The sequence below is a fragment of the Phaethon aethereus genome (assembly GCF_964289735.1).
Source record: "Phaethon aethereus genome assembly, chromosome: 8".
NCBI classification, from domain to species: Eukaryota; Metazoa; Chordata; class Aves; order Phaethontiformes; family Phaethontidae; genus Phaethon; species Phaethon aethereus.
The window spans coordinates 9,164,481-9,188,484 of record NC_138584.1 but is presented as its reverse complement, the minus strand read 5'-3'; the positions used below and the strand labels follow the sequence as shown (position 1 = coordinate 9,188,484).

The following is a 24,004-nucleotide window of genomic DNA, read 5'->3' as shown; positions in this document are numbered from 1 at the left end:
CCAGGGGCTCACTGGGCTCACCCAGCAGGCCCCGCACAGGCAGGGGTGGCCTCCCGGCCCTGAGAGGAGGCAGGCAGCCTGCTGTCGCTAGCAGCGTGCGAGGAAGTCATTCTTGCGTTGTAGCCACGGTTATTGTTCATTTTCCCTGGAAAGCACCAGTTAAGGCTATTGTCCTGGAAGCCCTCAACTCAGTAAGGAACATCAGCGCGTGACTAACTTTAGGTACTTCTATTTAAAGACAGATATATGATTAACTGGGTCCTAACATTGAACGACACATTGCACATCTCTACCAGATACAAGAATGATTAGTGGCCTTGAAACACCATGAGACAGTAAGGAGACAACTCAGGGGATTTGTGGGCTCAGGTCTTTGGAGATTCCCAGGTCCAATCTCCTCTTAAAAGCAGAGCCATGGACTAAGTTATCCAGAGCCCAATGAAGCCAAATCTTGAGTACTTCCAGTGAGGACGTAAGTTTCCACCACTTCATGGGCAACCGATCCCTATGCTGAATTGCTCTAATGAAGGTTTGGGGTATTTTTCTGTTTTGTTTTCTTTTGTTCCAGACTTTCCCCCTGAAGCAGCTTGCCCCTGTTGCCTCCTGTCCTGTCACCATACATCCTTGTGAAGGAAGAATTGCTGTCACCTCTACAGCTACCTTTTAGATAGTGGAAAACACAGATCTTCCCTGAGCCTTGGAAAAAAAACAAACCAAACCAAGCCAAGCCATGTTCATTTCTCTTCCAGTGATGAAACAAAACACCGAAGTCACATGGAGAGTCTTAGTCAACACAGGAGAAACATACTACGTAAACAAAAGAAAACAACAACAAAAAAACCCTCAAAACCCAAATTGCATTCTTCTTAGAAAAAAAAAAAATAAAGCTGACAAAATATATCTTGAACCACTGAAAAGTGAAAACAAAGTAATTTGTTTACATGGAACTACCTAAACGCAACCTTCATTTTTAAACTGATGTTTTATATAACAGAGAAGTCCCCAAAAGGACTAGCTAGTAGGGCTTACATTAGCCACAAGGTGACCCCCATTATTGCAGGATCAAACTCAAGATGAAGGCTACTAGACGAATACAAGTTTTAGGCTAAGACTACAAGCCTTTCACTTACCCCAAAGGCTTAGAAGATCCTTCTATGGCAACTGAATTAGCACTAGCAAGAGCCCAAGTTTCATGGGTTTTTTTCATTAAATGTTATGTTGGTCATTCTTGACCATTTTATGCAGAATGTAGAGTGAGCTTCAAAGGGTGCATCTACATTGGAGCTGCAGTTTGGATGAGGAGCATGTTCCCACAGAAAACCTGAACATTCCCCGCTTAGTTTGCTTGCGCTCTCTGTTGTTCCATACTATGTAGACTTTCCACAACTAATTTCATCAGATAAATTTACATTAAGACTGGAAATACTTGATCTAGACTAATTAATTTTCTTTCTCTGTGCTCTTTCACAAGTGTTATAGTTAAAAAGACATCTGTGGAAAATTATAGGAAAATTGTATTAGCTCCGCATGACACAAATAATGGTACGAGGCTTTGCATTTTATCCCACAACTTTGGTAAATAGGTTTATCATTTTGTTGAAAGATGCACATATTACTTCAAATAACTGGAGTTAAAAGGGGTGTAACAGGAAGGTAGAAGTTAATAGCACAGGATTTTTGTGAAGTGCACGTTTAGAAGTGTAAGTCAACAGCAGTCGTTCATACTCTTCAGCAGACAGCAGGCGGAATTCTGGCCTTCCATGCATATGGTATGATGTTTGGACCTGCCACCTTCACAGGAAAGCAAAGAAGTTATCAAAGACTAGTGTCATTGGGCAACAGCGATGAATCTTTACATTTTCTATAAATTCAAAGTAATCCATCTCAAAATCAATACTTTACAATATCATTTGTATCAATCATGTCTGGCATTGCAGATGCAAAATGAATCTGGCCGTACGCCAGCAGCTGTTTACTCAGACACAATGTGGACTTACAGCTTTGTCCCAATTTTACAATACTTAATAAAATTTTGTACATTGTGATCAATCTCCGATAATAGAAAACCTGCTGCCTTTAGCAGTTACCAGCCACACACTCAGCTAACGTAAAAGCTATGTCAATTTACCTCATGACCTAAATCAGGGTTTTTGCAGGGTCAGCTAGCTTACCCAGGGAGAAAGATGCAAGACTTAGCTGAGTCAGCCGACTACTTCATTAAGATTGTTTCAGTTGTACGTTCCAATAAAGGAAATGGCGGGATTGAAAAGTTTGTATCACTTTTTAGCGTGTAAATCCCAACCTGAAAGTTCCCATATGGACTTTTTCTGACATTTCAGATAATAGAGAAACTATGTATCACTCCCTTTAACCTCCAGAGCCTAAAAATATAGCAAAATAAACAAAAAGTTAAGCCAAAATAAATCATGACTGCCTGTAGCCACCATAGAAATGTGACTCCTTTGTTGGTCCTGAACCTCCTCACCGTATCATTTTATGTCACGGCAGAACGCCCGTTTCTCTGTCTTGTTGCTAAAAGCGTCAATGTTATTGCTGCTTTGTAAGGAGTCTTTCAGTCTGCAGACAATCCCATACGCTGCATTGCTAAGTATGATATGGAACATTAAGAGCTGCATTAAAGCAAGCCAGACATTTATCTCTATTTCAGATATAAGGTCTATCTCATCTTCTACTAATATAAAAAAAAATTTGACATGGATCTGATATGGTCAATGACTGTTTACAAGGCTAGCAGTATAGTACTGGTCGGCTGAATTATGTTACAGAAACAAAAAGCGGGCAGGTACTGCAATACAGTAGAATGACTCCGGAGACGGAGAAAAAAACTCAAGTAAATGCTGTGAAACAGCTAACGACAGGATGTGAGAAAACTTCACCCCAGGTTGAGACAGTGTGGGAATGACAACTTATTGTGCATTTGTATTGCTGTGCCCCAAAAATCCCATTACTAAGCAATGACCACAATCCACTGTTTTGCCATTTTTCTATTACGTTATCTCTTCCCAGACACACTACCACCTGCAATGGACATTATTTCCTGTTGCAAGAGATACTCTATTCTTAATGGAGCTAAAAATCAGAAAATATTTACACCTGCCTCCTGCCCTGACGTGACTAGTAACACATCTGAAGACCTGAATCCCAGAAATAACAGTATAAATCACGATTCTGGAATATAAAGAGAGAAACACATCAAAAAATATGTTGCGCAATGTGATGCCCAAAGAATTGTTGGACTAGCGATGGCAATTTTATTACCATTTTGATTTGCAGACTGCATGAAAGATGAGAATGTTTTGAAGATACCTGTGTGACGTTTCAGGACCACCTCCTATTAAATGGATAAATCCCCAACACATTCAATGCATTCAGCACGTTTTTGGCCGATTTTTTCCTGATAAAGTTCTCAGAGGCTGTTTCTTGCTTTTGGGAATGGCTAAAGCACACAGCCTTCTTCAGTCTGCATCAGCGTAAAAATAAGCCTCCCGAGAGGCAAATTATTAAATGCAGATTTCTCCTTACCCATAATTTCTTACGTAGCTTAGTTACCATATTGACTATTGTCTCATGCCGTACGGCCAAATGTCAAGTTTGTTCTGAAAAAAAAAATTCAGCATATGGAGAGCACTGCACTTTAATTTCGATACATTACAAAAGCAATGATGTAAAAAATTACAACATTCATCATGAGGGATGCACATTTCTTCTCAGTGGAATAATAACGTGAATGTAAAAAGAAGCATATAAATGTAAAATTAACTGTAATGTTGTACTTACTTAATTTTGTACTTACAAGATCATCCAGCTGCCTTGATATTTGGGGGAAGAAAAGGCTAGATTAACAGACCAACAGGTACTGACCAATACCAGAAAAATCAAGAATATTAAAAGTGAAAATTAATCAAATTCAAGAAAGATTTTATATCGAGTGAATTTATGGATCATTCAATTTGATAAAGCTAAAACAAAATTATGGGGAAGGGAATTTAGGGTGTTATTCCACTGAATACAAATTTGTTCTATACAGACTTCAGAATGAATTGTTGTAAATGTATTTCAGTTTAGTAATCTCACTTTAGGAAGCTTTTCTATGTTTGGGTTTGGGTTTTTGGGGGTGTTCCCTCCACCTTTAATCCCATTAGTCCCTTTTTAGCAACTTTTCAGCAACCAGTCTAATTGCTTCCATCATGCATAAAACAGCAGCTCTTTCATACAAGTTTTATTACAGAATAAAAAGATCTTCTCTCTCCAGTGGAACCTGCAATCTAAGTTTCACACAAGATGCAACAAGTGAATTTAAACAAAGTCAAGTCAATGGCTGGCTGAAAATACCTACCATAAAGTGGCTCTGTATGACATTCGGTAGTAATTAAATTAATCTTCTACTCTAACACCTTTGTTAGTCACAGGATCTTCAGCAGTGATATCTGTCATAAGAACAAGTGGGGAACTGCTAAATAATATTATTCCTGTCATTTGGGTTTTATCTTTTTAAAACCACCAACACACCTTCACAGTAGCATGTTAGCATCAAGAAAATCATGACAGCCATTCCCCAGAATACCAGAATGACGACCACCTGGAAGACAACCAAACCAAGCTCCACAACAGGGGAGTTGAATACACAGAAGACCACCTCCTTCCTCTGCAGTGATTGTGAGTAGGGCACTTGAATTGAGGAAGGGGTCAGCTGAGATGTCTCACTACACACTAAAAGGCAGCTGGTGAGGTACCATTCAGTTACACTATCTTCTTCTGTGACCACCTGACTTTTTAAGTGCATTCTGCAAAATTATCCATAACGCAGAGCCCTAGAAAGCAATCAAATCCACGCTTTCTGCTCCTGGGATTTCTATTAGCTGCTGTGGTCACCTCACAAGTGTAATTCAGTAATTGTAAATAGCTCTATGACAAGTATTGAACAGCATCTGAAAAACAAGAATCAATTTTGTATTTTCTTCACTGCTCATAATTTTGTTGCATTAGATCTGTCTCTCACAAAATCTAAGAAAACTAGTGTGGTGCTCCCCAAATCATTTGCCAGCTGCCAAACAAAGGTCAAGACTGACTCAGCTTGCTGGAGTGCAGGATAGTCGTTCACCACTCTGCTCCCAATACTTATCTGCAGTAACAGGGAGAAATCTACAGTTAAAGATCCTTGGAGAATAACTAGAGACATAACAACAACTAAGGAAATAATAACTAGTATGCCTTCAGTATGTTTATGTTAAACCCTCAAATCTTCATTATTGCAGCTCAAAACTGAACTAGAAAGAAGTGATGAAGTATTCAATAGGTCATGTTTTTTTTGTTTGGGTTTTTTTTTTTTAAGTTTGTAACCAACTCTTTCATTTGTAATCGGGAGGAGCTTGTGCCTCTTGCGCTTCCACTTGCCTGTTTGTGCACAGATGAAGATGGGGCAGAGGAATAATTCATGGATGGGCGCTGAACTGAGGTCCTCAGAAAGGTTGCACATTTGGGAACAGTTGCAGTTTGGAGACACAAGCATAAAGAACAAGTCAAGGAAGAAGATGAGGGGCTGGATGGGTCTCCTGGATAGGATTTCAAGAGGGCAGGAACAAATGAAAAACAGAAGCAGATTCTTTAATGTATTTTTTACATCCTATTTCACCGATAAAAATCCAGTCAGTGTTGTAGAGCTACAGGGTTGGTCTTGATTGACAGGAAGAAGAGAAACATGCTTTCTTTTGTTTCTTCTTTCATGGCTAAGTTCGATACTGCATTTAGAAAGACATCCCACCTCTGAAAGTCCTCAAGGTGTTTTTGCTAAGAGTTTTCAAAAAGTTGGACTTGCGATGCTAGTAACTATTAACTCTGTAAAAACATCAATAATATAGTCCAGATCTTAAATAATAGGTCAAGTGGCAAAACAAATTCAAAAGATTTATGATTTATCGAAACAGCCATTAAACACAAGTTTATGACAGTTATGTGAGAGTTTAAAGGTTTAACCTCATGAGGATTGTCTTCTCCTTTCATTCAATAGTGGCTGTTGCCATCAGATTCTTAATGTTTAACCTGACACAGTTAGGCCAGAGTTTATAATCTACAAATGCGTTTAACCAAACCTTCAAGCAACTGTAGCTAAAGATTTACCTCTGACAGTTTTCAGAGATACATGCAGGAACCCTGTGAAGCAACTAACCAGTCTTTCAAAACAAAGTAGAGCAACCGAATTTACAGATGCAAATAAAAGCCACAAACCAAGATATTTTTCTTAGAGATTTTATGTACCACCTCGTATCTTTCAGTTTTACATGTGAGCTAGTCTTTGCAATAAAGTTTCAAACATCTGAGATTGTTCTTTGCATTTGCATTCTTATTAAAAAATTATAAAAGTTGTTTAAAGAAAAATTAACACAGTAAACCAGTCTAGATGCACAGTCTGTCACTATGTACTACCCACCAATGAATTTTATTTGATTAAACCTCATTATTCTCACTTGCCCTCTATGATAGCATCACCACTGAGAAGAATGACCTACAGACAAGTCAATGACAGTTGAACAACAGAGTTGATGTTACCCACTGGATCACTGTTCCATTAAAAAAACAACTTTATCTTTGTCAAGTGCATGGGCACGGCACCACCATAAAGTGATCTGTTTTCAGTCACTGCCTCAGAATTGCTGTATCATGTTAACAGACTTAGGGTAAAGCCAAACCAAAGAAGATAAACTACACAATTGCTATTGAAGTATGAGACTGTTCTGAAAAGGAAAGGAAAACTGCCATCTCTCTTCAAAAAAATCTGTAACAAAAAAAAGTAACAAATGAGCAACTTGGAATATGACATCCAGGGATTCCAGTCTGTGGCATATTTTTCCACAGACTAGTTGAACTGCAACCTACTTGGCCACCAGTTTCTTCAGGCAGGGATTTTAATTTTTCATGAACACATTCCTCTAATAAAGTACTTGGCATTAGTTATGGCTTTTGAATTAAAATGCATTCATGACATTAAATTTTAAAAGCACGAAGCCATTAATTTTGACCAGCTTTTTTTTCCCCCCTGTATAGTGTTCACAAGAATTAGCAACTAAGGGCGTATTTCACCAGCAAAAGAATGAAAGCTATACTTATAAAACTTATTTTTGCAGGTCCCTGTAGAGGATGGCGATATTTTATACACTGACTGCATATCAAATGAAAGCCAAAACCAAATTTGCTGTTCTGATAAAGGCCTATCTGTCAAATATCACATAATAGTTCAACTTATGATCAAGGGCAACTTAACTCACAATTTGCTATCTACGTTTTCTTCTGATTCAGAAATAAAAAGGTTTACAGCATTGCAGAACAGTTCTATAAATTGTCTAGCTCAAGCCCTGACTTTAGTACCTATTTGTGAAAACTATCTTGCTACAAAAATTTCCAGGTAATAACTAAATAGCTGAGCCTACTCAGTTGAGTATGCTGATCTGCAATTTCTTCAGGTAGGCAAGTCCCTGCGGCTGCCCTACTTTACCTTACAAAAAATTCCACCTTTGTCTGCTTTGTTCAGGGTAGCATTCAGAAAGCTCAAATAGTATAAATCATAGGTATTTTAGTTTTTAATATAAAATCATTACTTCAAATATATCTACTGGGCCCTATAACCTTGCTACTAAAAGAAATAATCACCTGCTGACAGTATGGGAGCCCAATAGCAGACTTCAAACCAGTTTTCATCTTGTTTTATCTTGTTTCATCTCATTCATTTTGTACTTACGAAACAGTGTAGCGTCAGGACACTTAAGATGTGTAGTAGAAACAGCCAATTTGATATCCGACTCCCATGCCAGTATTATTCTACTGTTGAATAAACTACAGTCAGTGAAGTAGCTCAGTTTAGTTTACTACATTTTAATTGAGGACAATTTACACACTTTATACACCTCTAAGTAGTGCATCAAATTTGCTCAACAGTTAAGAATGCAGCTCACAAACAGATGTCTGATCCTCCAGCTTCCCCAATTCTTAGTATAGGTTTTCTTTATTACTCTACATTAACTTGTAGATAAATTAAGCATAACGTAAGTGTCTAAAATTCCAGCTGTGTTGCAAAATGCTGCTGTAAGGCTAAATTTTTAAGTCCAAGTAGTTTCATAATCTATGTGCAGTTATTTATGAAGGCAGCAGGAATGCTATTCTGACAACCTAATTAAACTTCCAATAATGTCAGCAGGAATCTGATTGCAAAATGGCTCATTTTATAAACATCACTACTTTTATGACTGACAAAAATATGCACGATCAGGTGCCAACTGCTTCACAAATACATATTTTACAACTTGTGTCGTAAATTGCTTGCAAGTACAAAATTCTAAGATGTTAAAGGTCTATGCTCAATCCGTAAAAAATGGCACAGTTCATAGAAAGATTTCATGTTTTTTTTCTCTTCTGCCAGCTTCACAACCATGTAACTTCACTAGTTTCAGAGGGGTTACTCCCAATATATACATAAACTTGCATCGAAATCAAACCATCTCCTGTATACAATACTGGACCTAGGATTACACATGTGTTTAAAACACAAGTGAAATACAGGACAGAGAAAAGATAACTGGACCTCACCTATTTTAAGACCACAATACAGTTTGTATATCACAGTGCAACATGAAGCACATGAAGTTGCTTTTTAAGTTTGCTGCCCATTGTAGAAGTCTCTTTAAAACTGCACAGGCCATGAAGTACTGATTAAGTCTGAAAAATTACATTTCTAATTGGAAACTTTTCACAGTTAAAAAAACCATACATGATATCCCACTATTTAAAGCAGTAATGAACCCTAAACTGAACCACTTGCTCACGACAGCGATTGCTGCGTTGATAGCCATTACAGCTTTTCTAATTATAGTACAGGTTAAAACACAGTATTGAATGTTTTAGCTCACCCATGTATGAGGATGGATACAGTTGTAATAAGCGTAAGTATCCAGGAAAAAACAGTCATTTGGTACTGACCAACAGCCCATACAAGTAGGAGAACTTCCAGTAGTTCTGTATTGCCTGCTCTCCTCAGTCACTTTGCAGAATCCATTAAAAAATCCAGTCTCAACTTCTTCTAATCTTGGAGTCACTAGCATTTTTTCATTTGGTGGTTTGGTTTTGTTTTGTTTTGTTTTAATGTTTCCATTAAGACAATTTAAAAATAGCAGTCTTGATATAGCAGGGATGGAAACACATAATTATAAGCCAGACCTCACAGTCCTCATAAGTTTAACACATAGTTTTAAAAAACTCTTAAGGAGATGTGCCTTCTGGTTTTATTAAAAATGAAGGTAACATCAAATAAAAAGCAAAACTAAAGAATAATAGGTAGCACATTTTACTTTCATCAAGCCTTAAATGTAAAGTATATTAAAAAAACATGGTTTGGAATTTCAAGAACAGGAATATAAACACGTATTTTCTATCCCAGAAAATAATTCATGCGGGCATTACAGTATTTGATCATTCTCTACATCCACTGGTATGCAACATCAACTTAATGTTATTAAATAGATACAGAGATACCATAAATTCATACAAATACCAGGGTCTTCTGGCCTCAGTTATAGTCATACTGTAGATCAAGCAAATCTGTTCTTTGGTAACTAGAGTAGACTCATTTTCCATTCCAATGCAGGACCGTCAGGATGCCGTATTAGCCACTCATCTCAGAAAATTACAACTCCTGTAGATATAGTCTGGGCTACTTTTGTCACAAGAAAATAATATTCTAGGTGGTATTAAAGGTATAAATGCAAAGAAGTTAAAATTATTCATTCCTTGTGGTAGCTGTTTCAGGAAAAAAAAATCCAAACTCTCTCCTTCTCTATTCATTGTTTAATCTAGGTAACATTTAGACTCATATGTAAAGGTATTTTGATAGATGTGAACGTACACATGCACACTTTCAGTTTAAATAAAGAGACCTGTGTGGAGAATGGCAATTTAAAGTTAACATGACTTGAAGATAATCATATAATAAAGTTTAAGGATTTAGTAAACTGGGACATTACAAATCCAAAAAAGTGTTTCTAGATTTTTCATCTTCCCTTTTTCAACAAAGACTGACAGAATATACATATACAGGTTGACATTTTGATTTATCCAAAACAATTTTCACTTTGCTCAGTTTGCAAGTCTATTGACTAAAATGTAGTATCATTCACAACAAAATATTTTCAGTAAGTGAAACAATAAGCAAAAAACCCCAAAACTAAGCTCAGAAGCTAAGTGGTTTAGAAAGCCTGGTAACATCTATGTGTGTGTAAGTGTGTCTAATTTTTTTTTATACATTATATATATAGACACACACACACATATATACACACACACGTGCGCATATGCGCACACACACACACCCACATTTGTAACCTGCAGTGAAGATCAATCTATTTTCTAATAAGGAACAAAACACATTATTTAAAAATGTGGCTAATTTAACAAAACGGAGAAGAAACTGCTGCTATCAAAATATACAATTTGGATTGCAGACTAGAAGGCTAACAACATTAAAAAAATAGTTTTAAGCAAACCCCCTTTGCTTCTGAATAACAACAGGTATCAACCTGCCATAGCATGAAGCATCCAAACAAGATTTTATAAAAAGTTTCAACTGTGACCCTTCTTCATTTGTAAAGTTCTTGACATATCACATAGTGCGAGCTCTGGTCTCCATAACTGGAGCCCCTTTCATTTTTCTCAATCCATACTTCAGAAAGTAAATGGCAGCTGGAAGGTTCAGAATCTCAAGTGAGATTTGTGCTTTACCATATACCTGAAAAAAAAAAAAAAGGAAAAAAAAAACCAGAAAGCAACATTACTACTCTTTTGGTATTTATAGAAATTTTACTCTCAGGAATAATATGCACAGGCTTTGTTAAAACAAAATTCTTAGTGAATTAGCAAGTTGCCAGAGATGCAATGTCTTATATGCCATATAGCTCTGTACTATGCACAATATTTGTCCCACTACAAGAGAGTCAGCTAAAACCTTTGCTCTGAAGAAAATTCACATTTTCCAAGGCATCACATGACTTGTAACATTGGATGATCGTTGTTAAAGATATCTGAATTCCCAGAATGAATTAGAGTTATCTTGTTTAGCTAAGACTTTTAAATAAGAAGCCATAGAAAGTTTGATGCTTGAAATTATTTTGACAATTCCCATAGGATTTTTCTTTTTGAAGTTCACTCAGTCATTCAAGCAGTTTGCTGTGCAATCAACATGAGAAAATTAAATATTCATGAAATGCATGGGCTTCTCCCTTCCCTCAGTATTTCTTCAACTGCTTCATGATAAGGAAGTTTCTCCTCTACATGAAAAAGGTATTGCAATGAACTTCGTATTCAGAGAGGGTTCTGCACCACAGAGCCGCAGTCACAACCAATGCTGCTCTTCAGAGAGCTGCTGGTGCTCCTCCATCCCTCACTGCTCATGAAAGGCAAGGCTAAGTACTTGGAAGACCCCCAAGGTACAGAAGAATCACCAGTCCAAAACTCATTATGTGCTGTATCTTTTTTTACTTCCTTCCTCTTCCACCCAGTGCTATGGGCTCAAAGGCATCAGGATAAGGTAACGCTTTGCGGCTCTCTATCTTAAGGTAGTTTCTCACCTCTTCTAGACTGTCATCTAGTGAGGTGGGGAGAGAAAGAAGGAGAGCTCATAAGCTCAGAACTGCAGGCCAAGGGGAGGGCTGGGGGAACAAAGGAAAGCCCTACACCACCTAGGTGTTCTCCATTCCTTTCCTTCTGCCTAAAGGGAGGTGGGGAGTCATGACACTAGTCGATGATTAATGGCAACTACCCTTCCTTTAAATCCATGCGCATTACACTTTGGAAAATATTACTTATAGTTTATAATAAAATATAGTGGTATATATTTAACTGTATCATCAGGGAAAATCTAAACAAGCAGTATTTTCAAGCTATAAACATTGTTCATATTTCTAAGACATATACAATTCCCTTGTTGCCATAACTTTTCATTCCCACTAAACATCATAAAAGCATAAGCATAAAGGATTTCCAACAGGAAACATACCTGTCCAAAGTTTCCCAGAAGCGTAGAAATACTGGCCTGTCCAAGTGTCTTTTGTGGTAGCTTAGTTCTAACACTGTTACATCCCATTTCTGTACATTTGGATCCAGACGTACTTCATCATATTTGAGATGAAAAGCTTTAACTACAGGAAACAGGAAAACATTTAGTGTATAAACATGATGACACTGAAGTGTTTGATGATTAGTCAAAGAGAATTCCTACCCCACCCCTTTTTTTTAGAATAGAGTCTGAGAAGAAAATTAATGATCCCATCTCTCATAAAAGTTAACTAGCTAGGAAAGGGCACAGAGCTAAATATAGTGGTCAGCGGCCACTATCAGGCTCTCATGCTATTGAAAGGGCAACCCCTGTTTTTAGACACAGATTCTAAGAGAACAGCAGAAACTCATTGCCAATTCAAGCACATTTTCTTTGGGAAACAAAAATGTTTTTTCTGAAAATCTTTGAACTCTCCAAGAACAAAAAGAAAAAAAAAGGCATTTCTGAGGCCACTGAGAAGGAAGCGTGGCTATTTCCTGAAAGTCTGTGTAGAAGACTGATAGCAGAATGCCGGCGTAACCCCCAAATGCTACATGAAGCATTCTGAGAAATTTAGTAACTGCCAATTTCCCCTGCTCTAGTACTCAGTTGAAAAGGTAAAATATTAACAGTTATTTTGCTCTTGGGAACTATTGTAACATGTGAATTATGTAAAGCCTAAGCATTAACACAGTGAGTATTAAAACCTTCTTGAGACTCCTCTTGATTTCCTTAGCCAAATCATAGTTTTAACATAACTCAGGGCAAAGTATTTAAGTCTGGAACAGTTCCTAGCTGGTAACCAATTTGATGCATTTTCTATTTAGGATATTATTGGAGAAGTAAAGTTGGAAGCATTTGACCAGGCTTGGGGAAACTAGTTATTTCTTAATGCTGTTGTCACATCTTTTCTGGTACCACACTCTTCATTTTTTTCTTCCACAAAATCTACCTACACTTTTACCCAAGTGGCTAAAATAAATAATAAAATCAGTTCCCTTTTCCAGACACAGGTCAATCTATAAAATGATATATCTAGGAGCTTTCCAGAAGATTGGTATCTGAAATTAGCTTTTTTTTTTTCCCCCAATTAACAAAGTAAAGCAGTGATCATCTGGCTTGTACCATTGCCAGATCAATTTCCAAGCTTTGTGAATGAAAACTAAGAACACATAAACATTATCTTTGCCACAGTTGCATGTTTTAAAACAACACCAGAGAAAACAAATAAAGATATACCGGGGCTACGCATTTACAGAAAACTTAATCAACACCTGACACAGAGCCTCTGCATTAAGGTTAAATGATATTGAGCAAAGACAATCCACTGCTGAATCTGAAACAAATCAGTATTAAAGTGGACTAATGGGCTCTAGCAGCAAGACCTTTAAAAATGGTATTCAAAATTAAATGTTTGTTCATTGAAATGACATCATTCAAAATTTCACCTGATACATTCACTTGCAGATGTAAAAATAAGCTGGTTTGCTATGTGAACATTAAACACAGACCACATGTAAAGAAAACTAAGGGGAACGATTTTAGAGACTCAACTAACAAAATGCTATGTGACATAGCATCTGAACAAATAAAACCAGTTTGGCAGGCTCTGATCTAACACGAATTTTATTGAGGAATTCTATATGGTAAGCTACCTGCTTGTTTTCCGAAACGACAGTGATAAGCTTTGTGACTTGTTAATCACTATGGGACCCAGTGACTTACATGAAGAAACGCAAACTGCAGATGAAACAATGAACTGTTACAGATCCCAGAAACAGCATTTATGAAGACTATTTAAGACTATAAATACAGGCAAAGGAATAGCTTTAGGAAAAGGTAAACACATACGATCAGACCGATGTTGCCTACGCTGTCTCTATTTACACTGTTTTTATTTTGAGGAGCGAGTAAAATCGTTAGGAAAAGCCCTAGAGATACTCCTATTAGGAAAATACTTCTAAAATACCTCACACTGAAACAACAGAATGCATTTCTAAAATTAAAAAGGCCCATTTCAATATATCTTTACAAGTCAAGTAAGAATAGATACCCTTTTCTCACTTAAAAATGCAAGAATTTGTACACCTTCAGACTGAACTACGCAGGCTATGATTTTGATCTTTTGGCACAGGGAAGACTTCAAAAATGTCAAAGCATGTCATAACAACTCCTATGGCCCTCTATACATTTATATATACATAATGTTAGCATTAATAGGAACTAGCATGCAACTACTGGCTAGACCTTAGTTAAGAACATTTTTCTTGGTTTTACTTTTCACAATTTCTATTTATATCTTCATTTTGAAGTGTTATTGTCTTCTTTCATTAGTCTCTTTTGTTAAACTCTCTCCTGTGATGTATTTTTCTTTCACACTGACTTTCAGGCTCTTTTGCTATATCATTGTTCATTCTCAATCCCCCCTTAAGCAATTCATTTTATTTTCTTGTTCACAGATACATCCTTAGCCTTCTGCCCAACTGTTTCCTTTTTTTTGCTCCTTACCAAACTAGCATTGTCCTTCCAGCTTCTACTTCACGTACCAAATACGTGCACACATAAAACCTGATCAAACTTGTTTCCTCAGCACACTGACTGGAAGATGACAGACTGAACTAAGGTGTTTTTTGGTTTGTTTTGGGTTTGGTTTTTTTTTTTTTAATTTGTAGCTCAGAAACCACTGGACATGATAAAAAGGTCTATTTTCTAAGGCAGCTTCATGCTGAAGCAACACAGAGCAGAAGCTGACAGTTTCTTTAGATATTATTGCACATCTTACAGTCAGAAGAGTGAACCGTCCAAGAAAAGCGCAGTCTGTCTCAAAGCACACTGGGCATAACTGTGATAACTCAAAAAAGCTGTTCAGATCTATACAGTGGTAACATCCAGCTCACACCCTATGAGCTTGTAAGATACAAGTATTTTTATCTTACTAAATTTTCAAGTTTATCAGACACCACATCGTATTTGCAAAGCTTTCTTAGTGAAATACTAGGTGATTAATCCTCTGTTCAAAGTAGTAATAAAATCTGAAGACAGTCTGTAAACCTGTTATCTATGAAGTGTTAATACCCATTGTCTTTTCACTTTTTTTTTCAGCAGCTTTGAAAGTAAGTTTATACACTAGCTATTTCTGCACCTCTTCTAAAGACGACAGCTCTGAGAAGATTTCTGCTTCCACAGGTCAGAACAGAAGAATTGCAGAGGGCACATTAATATTTGCCATCTGCGAAGACTCAAGTGCCGGTCTTCTCAACTGCCTGAGTCGAACAGCACTTTGGTAGTCCTTGGCAGTACTTTGCCATAGGCAGAAACACCCCACAAAAAACCCCAAAGAGAACAACAAACCACAAAACACTTAAAAACAAAATAATAAACCCCTTACTTTTTGCAAAGATATCAACAGGTGATCCGTCAGGCAAGAGCCAAGGCCAGCCTTTGAACTGCCAAGCAGGACCCTGTACAAACACTGCCACCACACGATCCCTACAAACACAGAGAGAGAGGAACATGTCGATAGCCCTGACTATTTCAATTGCATGTTTTCTTAAACAGACAATATACCTAAGCATAGTTTCTTATTTTAGTAACAGCTATATAGCACGTTTCACTACACCTCCAGCACAACTGCTCTTTCTTTGTCAAGCAAAAAAAATTCACGTGACTTTTCTGGGCTTCTAGCTCCGTCCCTTTGCAGAACACAGCTCGGCTTCTCATGGTACATTTGTAAGAAGTCAAACTGTGTTTATTTCTGGTTATTATTACTTTGCTTTTAAAAAGCGCTCCAACATTTTAGAGATAATCTTCTATGAATAACACTGTAAACTGTGATGTGTCAATTTAAAAGCCTTTATTCTGATTACCGTTAACTTCTGTTCTAAAAATTTATTAGAATAGCTGCTAAATTTCTGCCTTCAGTTGCAAAGCGCATCATTTATTGTAGGGGTATGTAACCATTACCTGTGGTCTAAGAAAATAAGTTTGTGATCAAGATGAAGCTTTTACATTAATAAAATAAAAAAAAAAATTTTAAAGCAAACGTCCTCCCGCATATGGTCTATATTCTTCTTGAACATTGACATCATCCAACCATGGCTCCTACTTACAACAACAAATAATTACCTCCCTAATCTAACTCCCAAATTTAATTCATCATAACGGCTCCCACATGCCAAATGGAAAAGAATAATCAAGATGGATTTTTTTTTGTTTTCTTCTTTTAAAAGACAGACTAAAGCTTTGGCATTTAAAACGTTGTTGCAGGTTTTGTAATGACTCACAGGAAAAAAAATGTGGCAACATGTTAATTTCTATATATTAATATCTGATTCTCTCTTGAATAAAAACAAGCTAAAAGACCCACACCACTTCATCTCTTTGGTCAGAACCACTATAGGCACCATTTTAGATGGTTCTTTAAGGTTGATCATTAAATATTTTAAGTGCTATTTGATATTTAGAATTTCAAAACCACAGATTTTGATTAGTTCAAGTTCTCAATACAGAGAACAATTACTTTAGGAACAGAACCTTTTCAAAGTATTCCTCTCCATTAAAATCTACTTCGTATGTTACAAAACCACCAAAAATGTCATTGCACTTGTCTAAAATATTCACACTTGTGAGGAAGAAGTAAAAATGTTGCCTAATTCATTACATCAAGTAACAAAAAGATGTTTCTCCAGAACGTTGCTGCTCAGTGAGAAATATGTTTTCAGAGCATTGAAGAATGGGCTACAGAAAAAACAATCTGTTTCCACCTTTTTCTTAAAAGTAAAAGCTATCTATGATTCCCCTTTCCCCAGCTGGGGCTTCCCCTTCAGAAGTAAGCTTTTACCACTGAATCCCATTCAATGAGTGCGATTCAATACCACAACCACAGTTCAGTCTTTACCATCTGATGTGTTTGCTTTCTTTCTTTAACTGTTAAAAAAGTTAGAATGTCAGATGCTGAAGGCCTGCAAACTTATCTTCCCAATAGACTCTCATTCAGAAAGCAGACAAGAAAGGAGGATTTTTCTCTCAGGTCATGTTTCAGTGATTTGCACACTACAGTATCATGAACCGGAAAACTCATACGAATATTCCTATTCAAATTTCTGGAACATTTCAGGCAAACCTAATAAAAATAGTTGTGCTGGTCATTGTTAAACTGTAGAGTTTTGCAATTTATTAAAAAGCTTATGTTAAGAAGATCAGTGTCGTACTATTTTCACCTGAAAAAATGACTCCTATACAGCTAGCAATCAAATCCATCCTTTTATCCATATCTTAACTTCGTAGTGAATTCAGCAGAATTTTACTGGTCCCCTCCAAATTCTGCATTCTCCCAATTAAGAAATTTTGTAAAGGGGAAATCTATTTTACCAGTCTTGTGGCATAAGTTTCAGAGGTTGGTCTACTACGCGATAAGGTACAGTAACGCTGACTGTAGTTCCCCCAGGCTGCATCTGGTCCTTCCTTCTCTGTATTAGAGTTTCATTCTCTCGTTGACAGCCTTGTTTCTTCTTTTCATCTGATGGTACAAACCTTGGGGAACAAAGAAACATTCAGTAGACAAAAGCAATTTATTTGATGTAATCAGCAGGAAAAGTAACAACTTTATCAGAACTTTGCATTATTTGCAACAGGCGCTCAAATCATCTCATTTTCACTATGCCAAGCCTCCATCACTACTCATACAGAACAGCAAAAAATAGAAGAAGAATACGTCATAAGCCTTTATGATAAAAACAGTCGTACTAAAAGGTCCTCTGCCCCTCAAAACCACAGGCTGAGCTGTTTTAACACATTCATGGCACTCCTTGCCAACCTCACTCAATACATTTGTAGAAGAGGAGCCAGATCACAACCTGCTAAATGGCTATAACTCATTCTTTTTAGTGATCAAGGGCAACATGGGGAAGCTTGGGCACTAAGAAACAATTGCTTCCTGGAGCAAATTTCAGAGCTCTTGCTCTTGGAGGCATCAGAATTATGTTTTCCCAGGAAAGCTTGATTTTTGGTCAAAAAGGTTTTTGAGTGAGGTTTTTTTTTTTTTTGGATGATGGTGATTTTACATTATCAATGATTCATTTAGTTACAATTCTGCACTTTTTTTCCCCAAGTAATTTCTCTGATAGATTAAGTGCTTGGAAAATAAGAATCATGTGATATCATGTCTTATGTAATCTCTGACAGCCCCCAAATGAATTACACATCTTTTATTTTTCAGCACCCCAACTTAAAAAAAAAAAAGCAATCCCATTTCAGGAGTCTCTTTGTGGCGATAATAAAATAAAATACACAGAAGAGTTCTCAAAATTGGCATCATAAATATAAGAGTATCAGCCTTTTTACTGATGAATCTCAGTGGATTTTGTCAAAAGGAAAAATAACAAAATCATGCATTTTATAGAACCAAAACTATGTCACAGAAAGGTAAGCTGATGTGACCAATATCACCCACCAGGCCAGCAAAAGAGCAGAGCTCATAATATTCTATTCAGAACCACTCGGCGGCACTAACACCGTCTGCCGCTGACATTTCATTTCCAAAACTTCTGATAAAAAGAAACACTATGTTTCACTCAACAGCAAAAGTGATCAGTTATTGGTGCCACATTTGAAGAATATTTGAAAAACACTCTACATAACAGGTAAGATTTCTTTTCATTGTGGTACAGCCGGTGCTTTTTAAAAGTTTACTACATTTTTTGTGTAAGTTCTTTGCACCATTTCTATTTGAACACTAAAAACCAATTTGGAAATGCTTAAACAAGTAGACTGGACTTCCTACTGCTGGAAAAATAGAAAGAAGGAATGGAAAATTAAATATAAGGCACATTCATTATTAAGTCAACTCAAAAACACCAGTTTTTGGTGACATATCCAATGGGAAAATGGCATTTTGGGGAAAAATATATCATGCTTTATGGCAGCATGTGGAAATTGTCAATAAACCTTCAAGCAAGAATATTTTACTTTTCTAATGTAAACACACAGATGAAGCCGCCTTATACTCCTCATGATTTAACAGTGTTTGAAAACAGAAAGTCACAACAAATCTGAATTGCCTCCAAAAGCATACAACTGCGCTGGAAAATAAAAAAAACAAACATGCAAATGACTGAATTGTGCATTAAAGTTGACTAGTATTGCAAGTACAGAAAAAAGCATTACAGATGTTCAGTGATAAACTACAAATTAAATTATTCTTATCTGTCTAGTACATGCAAAACAGCACCAGTCTAAAAACAGACAAAAAAGCTATAGAGGTTACACTGGGGAAAAGTACATTTAGGTCACCTAGAATATTATTAAAAAAAAAAATTAAGAGAGTCATTTCACCAATAATTGAAGTGATTAGAAAACAGTGAATATTTACATATATTTCAGCTACCACACAGAGAAGCGCTCAACAAAGTTTTACTTTGGAAAAAGCTACCAAATGTGACATCAGAATTAAATCTTCCTACTCAAGTTGATAATTTAAAAACTGAAAGGTGAGGTGCAACTTTAATCACAAGCATACCTAACGGCCTGTCCTGCCAACATGTTACAGGGTTGGCTTTGCCAATACTGATAGGAAACTGTATTTTATAACTTAAAATGAGGATCTGCTTGATCTTCTCAAGCTTTTAAGTAAACCATTCATGAGCCTCTACTCACCCATCAGAACTAAGGCATCTCGGCCAGAACGATGGAAATAAAAATTATTTTTTTAAAAAGGACTTTAGAATTACACCCTCCTCCTCCCCAAACACCTTTTACCCAAGTGACAAGGTCTATATGAAAAGCCAGGATCACCTAAAATGGTGGACAGCATAAGAACAATTTTGTTCTTCATTACATGTTCCATGCACTGAACAGGAACAACCTCATACAGAATATATAAATAAAAACCACACAACCATACATACATTACAGTGATAATCAGATATTCATATGCACAGCAATCTAAAATGTCACAGTTTTAATTTGTAAATGTGAGGAAGCAAACCCATTTTAAATGGAAACAGGAAACCAAGCTGCCGCTGCCGAATCAGACCGACATGGGCACGAGGAAGCAGGAGCACTATTCTGCGTCTACCAACTTCACCACCATAGCTGCGACACCTCAAATTTGGCTGAAACAGGCATTCTCAATTCTACTTCTAGCTTTAAACGTTTCTGTGTTTAAGAATTAATTTCAACATTAGTTTATTGACAGTTTCTCTTCATTTAACAGTCAGCTAGAAACTGTGTTACAGCCATTAAGGCACCACCTCATTTATGTATCTTCTACACAATAGCTTCAGTTTTATTTACTGTAAATATCCAAATATTGTTGAATGCATTTCTCCAGGACTGAATATAAAATACCTTGTTATCTGAATTTTCTGAAGAAAAAAAATAGCAATGAGCAGATTCACATGGAACAGCAGAGAAGATGACTATCATAAAGAAAGTGTTGAAGAAGATGCTTACATATACGTACACACACGAGTATAGGAATAAATGATAGCTTACAGAAAGTTTAGAAAATACATGCTTGCATTTCCGGGAACCATTCATTCAGTAACTATAACAAAAGCCATGCGCTCAAGAATTGAGAGCTAACAGAAATTACTGTATGATTATAAATATAATCATGGCTTACTCCATCACTACCTGGCCATAAAAAGACAAGTTTAAGAAATCTGAGTATTAAAGAAACAGGAAAAAAAAACATCTTCTCAGGAATTATTTGCCACAATACTATAGCTGGTGGCTTAACTATACATTTGTACTTGACATCTTTTTAATCATCCAACACACTAGAAACATGTTCTGAAACATGACTGTGTAGGAGCTGGCATTTTTTTGTTGTTTCTCCAGATTACTGTTCACTATTAAAAAAAGAAATTCCATATCTACTTAGAATCTGTTTTGATACCCCTGCTAGGAAATTAATAGCACTCAATTCTCTTGCCGTTAATTGCCAAAATCATCATGCACATAAAAACTGGTACATCCTCTCACTTTACAAAGGCAGCGGGTCCCTTTCCTAAGTAACAGGCAAGCGACTGGACAAGATCAAGTTATGGGAGGTAATCGGTAAGATACTACCCCTGAGCTGCCAGAGCTGCTCGTGCCTGGGCTCTGCACTCACGCCAGTTGCTAGCCTTAACTTTAACACACTGCCAGTGAGGTCAGGTCAGCGCTTTCTGGCCCCAACCCAGGCAAACTGACACAGGCACGAGCAGAGAAAAAGGCAACTCCAGTGCCGGACAGAAACAGTAACATACGTTCGATTGTGCTAAGAAATGGAGGCTTATTTTTACAAGCCCCTCAATATTTTTCTTAGATTACAGTATCAAAAGCTTCATACACCTATTTTTGCAGGAGAACAAAGCTTTTTTTGTTTCTCTGTTTTCTTTTTGGGTTTTTTTGTATTAATACATCATCCCTAAACCTTTCAGACAGTTTGCTCAATATCAAAGATGGATGAATCTCAGTGAGTTTCCTGGCCACAAATGGTGAAACATATCATGAGTAAAAGCACCACCATAATAAAAATACAATCATCATCTAATCATTTACATCTGCCTGATATAATTCCTGCCTCGCTTTTGTTCCAAGTAATGCAGCAGCATTGCTTCTGAAAAGCCTAACTTAGATATTCTAAAATACTTAGTCTGGAAAGCCAGATTTTACACAATAATTATGATAACCAGTGTTGTATTCAGACAGTGAAGAATAATACAGTGTATTAGATGAAATATTTTTAAGAAGCTTCACAATATAAAGTATTGCCATTCTGATTTTAAATTAATTTATATCTTTTTAATATCTTAGAAACTCCTCATTTTTATCTTGTACTGGGCTCCTTAGAAAAATAACCTTTCAAAAAAAGGTTATCAAGAATATTTGCATATTATACAGCACGTGAATTGCATATATTACAATTATACATAGAAATGTCCCCCTACAAAATCTGAGTTACAACAAACATATGCAACAGACAAATCAGATATCTTAAAAAGAAAATACCTTTAACCAGTAAATTACTGTCTGTCACAATATATATTTCATTTTAGCCATCATATGAGTAAAATATGATATGGGTTACTAAAAATGTTGGTGTAATTAATAACTTTCTTCCATTCCTTGACAATTGCATTTAATGCCCACAATACTACCGGATGAAGACTGTCCTGTTTACACCAACCCACCTAAAATATCTGCCAATGATACCACACTCATTCCTTATAATCAGACACTTCACAGAAGTGTGCTGCCTCAGCTATCGAGCATGGAAGAAAAAGTTGCCCTGTAAACAGCCACATGTATCGCAGTTTCCGTACCCTAACAATCCCGGGGGCCTCATTCTCCCAGGGTTCTCCTACACTTCTTCACAGTCTCCCCTGCATTGACTCTTACTCTTCCAGCTCCAAAAGTCACTTCTCCTTCTGCTATATCATTGATCTTCTCGGATGGCTAATACAAGCAGGTTGATTACCTCTAGAAAGACAAGAAATTCAAATCTACCTGCATCTTCCTGAACAGGGGTAACGGAGGGAATATTAATTTGGGTGTGCCTTTTCTGTCTGGACAATATTTCTTTATTCCTAAACGTGTAGCAATGACGTGTCTTTGAAATCTCTAACGCCAAATTTAGCTGTAAGTGAGGAACGAGTTAAAGAAGTGGTGACTTCAAGGCAGAAATTAGGTACGTCTTCTTTCCTTGGAAAGCCATCACATACCTATCAATCACGCTCTACATCAAGGCTAGGTCTACACTCTGCCTACCTGAATAGTAAAAGCAAACCCTGCAGCCATTCCTAAACAAACTACTTCAACAAATTTCAACGCAAAAAAATACAAGCCAGGTGTCATTTTCTAGAAGAGTGCTAGAACTGTCATGGCTAAATTAATATTTTGCTCTTCTGAATTCTGCTATTGCACTTCTGATTCAATAACACACCTTGCTGCCTCACTTTGTCTTTCATACTTACATACTACATCAGTGTCCTCCTTTAATCACTTAAACTTAATTTCATTTGTTTCTGGATCATGTTCTTTGCACTCCAGTTATCAGCCTCCTCTTGGGGCAGGTCTTGAGAAGTTAACTGTAGCTCTGCCCCAGTGGAACTGAAAATAGTGCAAGCCTCCTAGCACAGATATACTTAGACATGACATACATTGTATGTATGCTTTATTCCATTACAGCCATTTCCATATGACAAAGTCACAAATTGTATCGATGTAAAATCCAGGACTTGTACTTGTGAAATTCTTAAACATGAAAAACCACACAAACAAGCAACATTTTCTGTCAACACAATTGTATCAGTCCAGTAACTGCTTGCACATTAAACTGTAATGTTAAAAGCCAGCCTTCTCTCCAATTAAATATTTTGGAAGAGGCACCAAGAGCCCAGTATGCTTACTGGATCTTTGATGATATGTGGCAGTAATCTAGGAACTGGAAAGAGCTGGAGATCAGAAGGCACCTGGTATCTCGCAGCACAGTTTTGAATAACTCTACGGCAACTCCAGTGACAGCGGTAGCACCACAATAAGGACAGCCTATTTTTGAAGAAAAGCGGTGTACAGTCTCATAAAGGACACGCAAAGTTCTGAAGGTGGAAGAAAGAAGAGCTCTCCATTTTTTGAGCATACCATTGTGGACAATCTATAATAGTATATTTATCTGTGAAAATGACTGCCTGTTTCAGAAAAATTAACTGGTAATAACAGATAAGCAACTCTAAATAGCATGGATCTGTTGGACAAGCAGAAACATGTTTTGGTTTGCTTGGTTTTGTTTTGGGTTTTGGTGGTGGTCATTTTTGGTTTTGTTGGTTTTTTTTTTTACCATAATAGTGAATTTTACCTTACCATGAAGAAAGTAATTTGCAGTATTGATTGCATTCAGCCATAATGAATTACCTCTTAGAACCA

General features: G+C 36.8%; 1 protein-coding gene across 1 annotated transcript in view; it reads right to left on the bottom strand.

Moving 5' to 3' along the window:
• Positions 1 to 10,392: 10,392 nt before the first annotated feature.
• The window catches only part of CDC73 (cell division cycle 73), a gene marked incomplete at its 5' end in the record, with an annotated part of 104,056 nt that continues 90,444 nt past the window's right edge, over positions 10,393 to 24,004 (bottom strand). The window contains 4 exons of the mRNA XM_082002872.1: positions 10,393 to 10,789; positions 12,056 to 12,197; positions 15,483 to 15,583; positions 17,465 to 17,626. Of these exons, the coding sequence (XP_081858998.1) occupies positions 10,753 to 10,789; positions 12,056 to 12,197; positions 15,483 to 15,583; positions 17,465 to 17,626 (442 nt within the window). The 3' untranslated portion in view covers positions 10,393 to 10,752. The remainder of the gene's footprint in view (positions 10,790 to 12,055; positions 12,198 to 15,482; positions 15,584 to 17,464; positions 17,627 to 24,004) is intronic.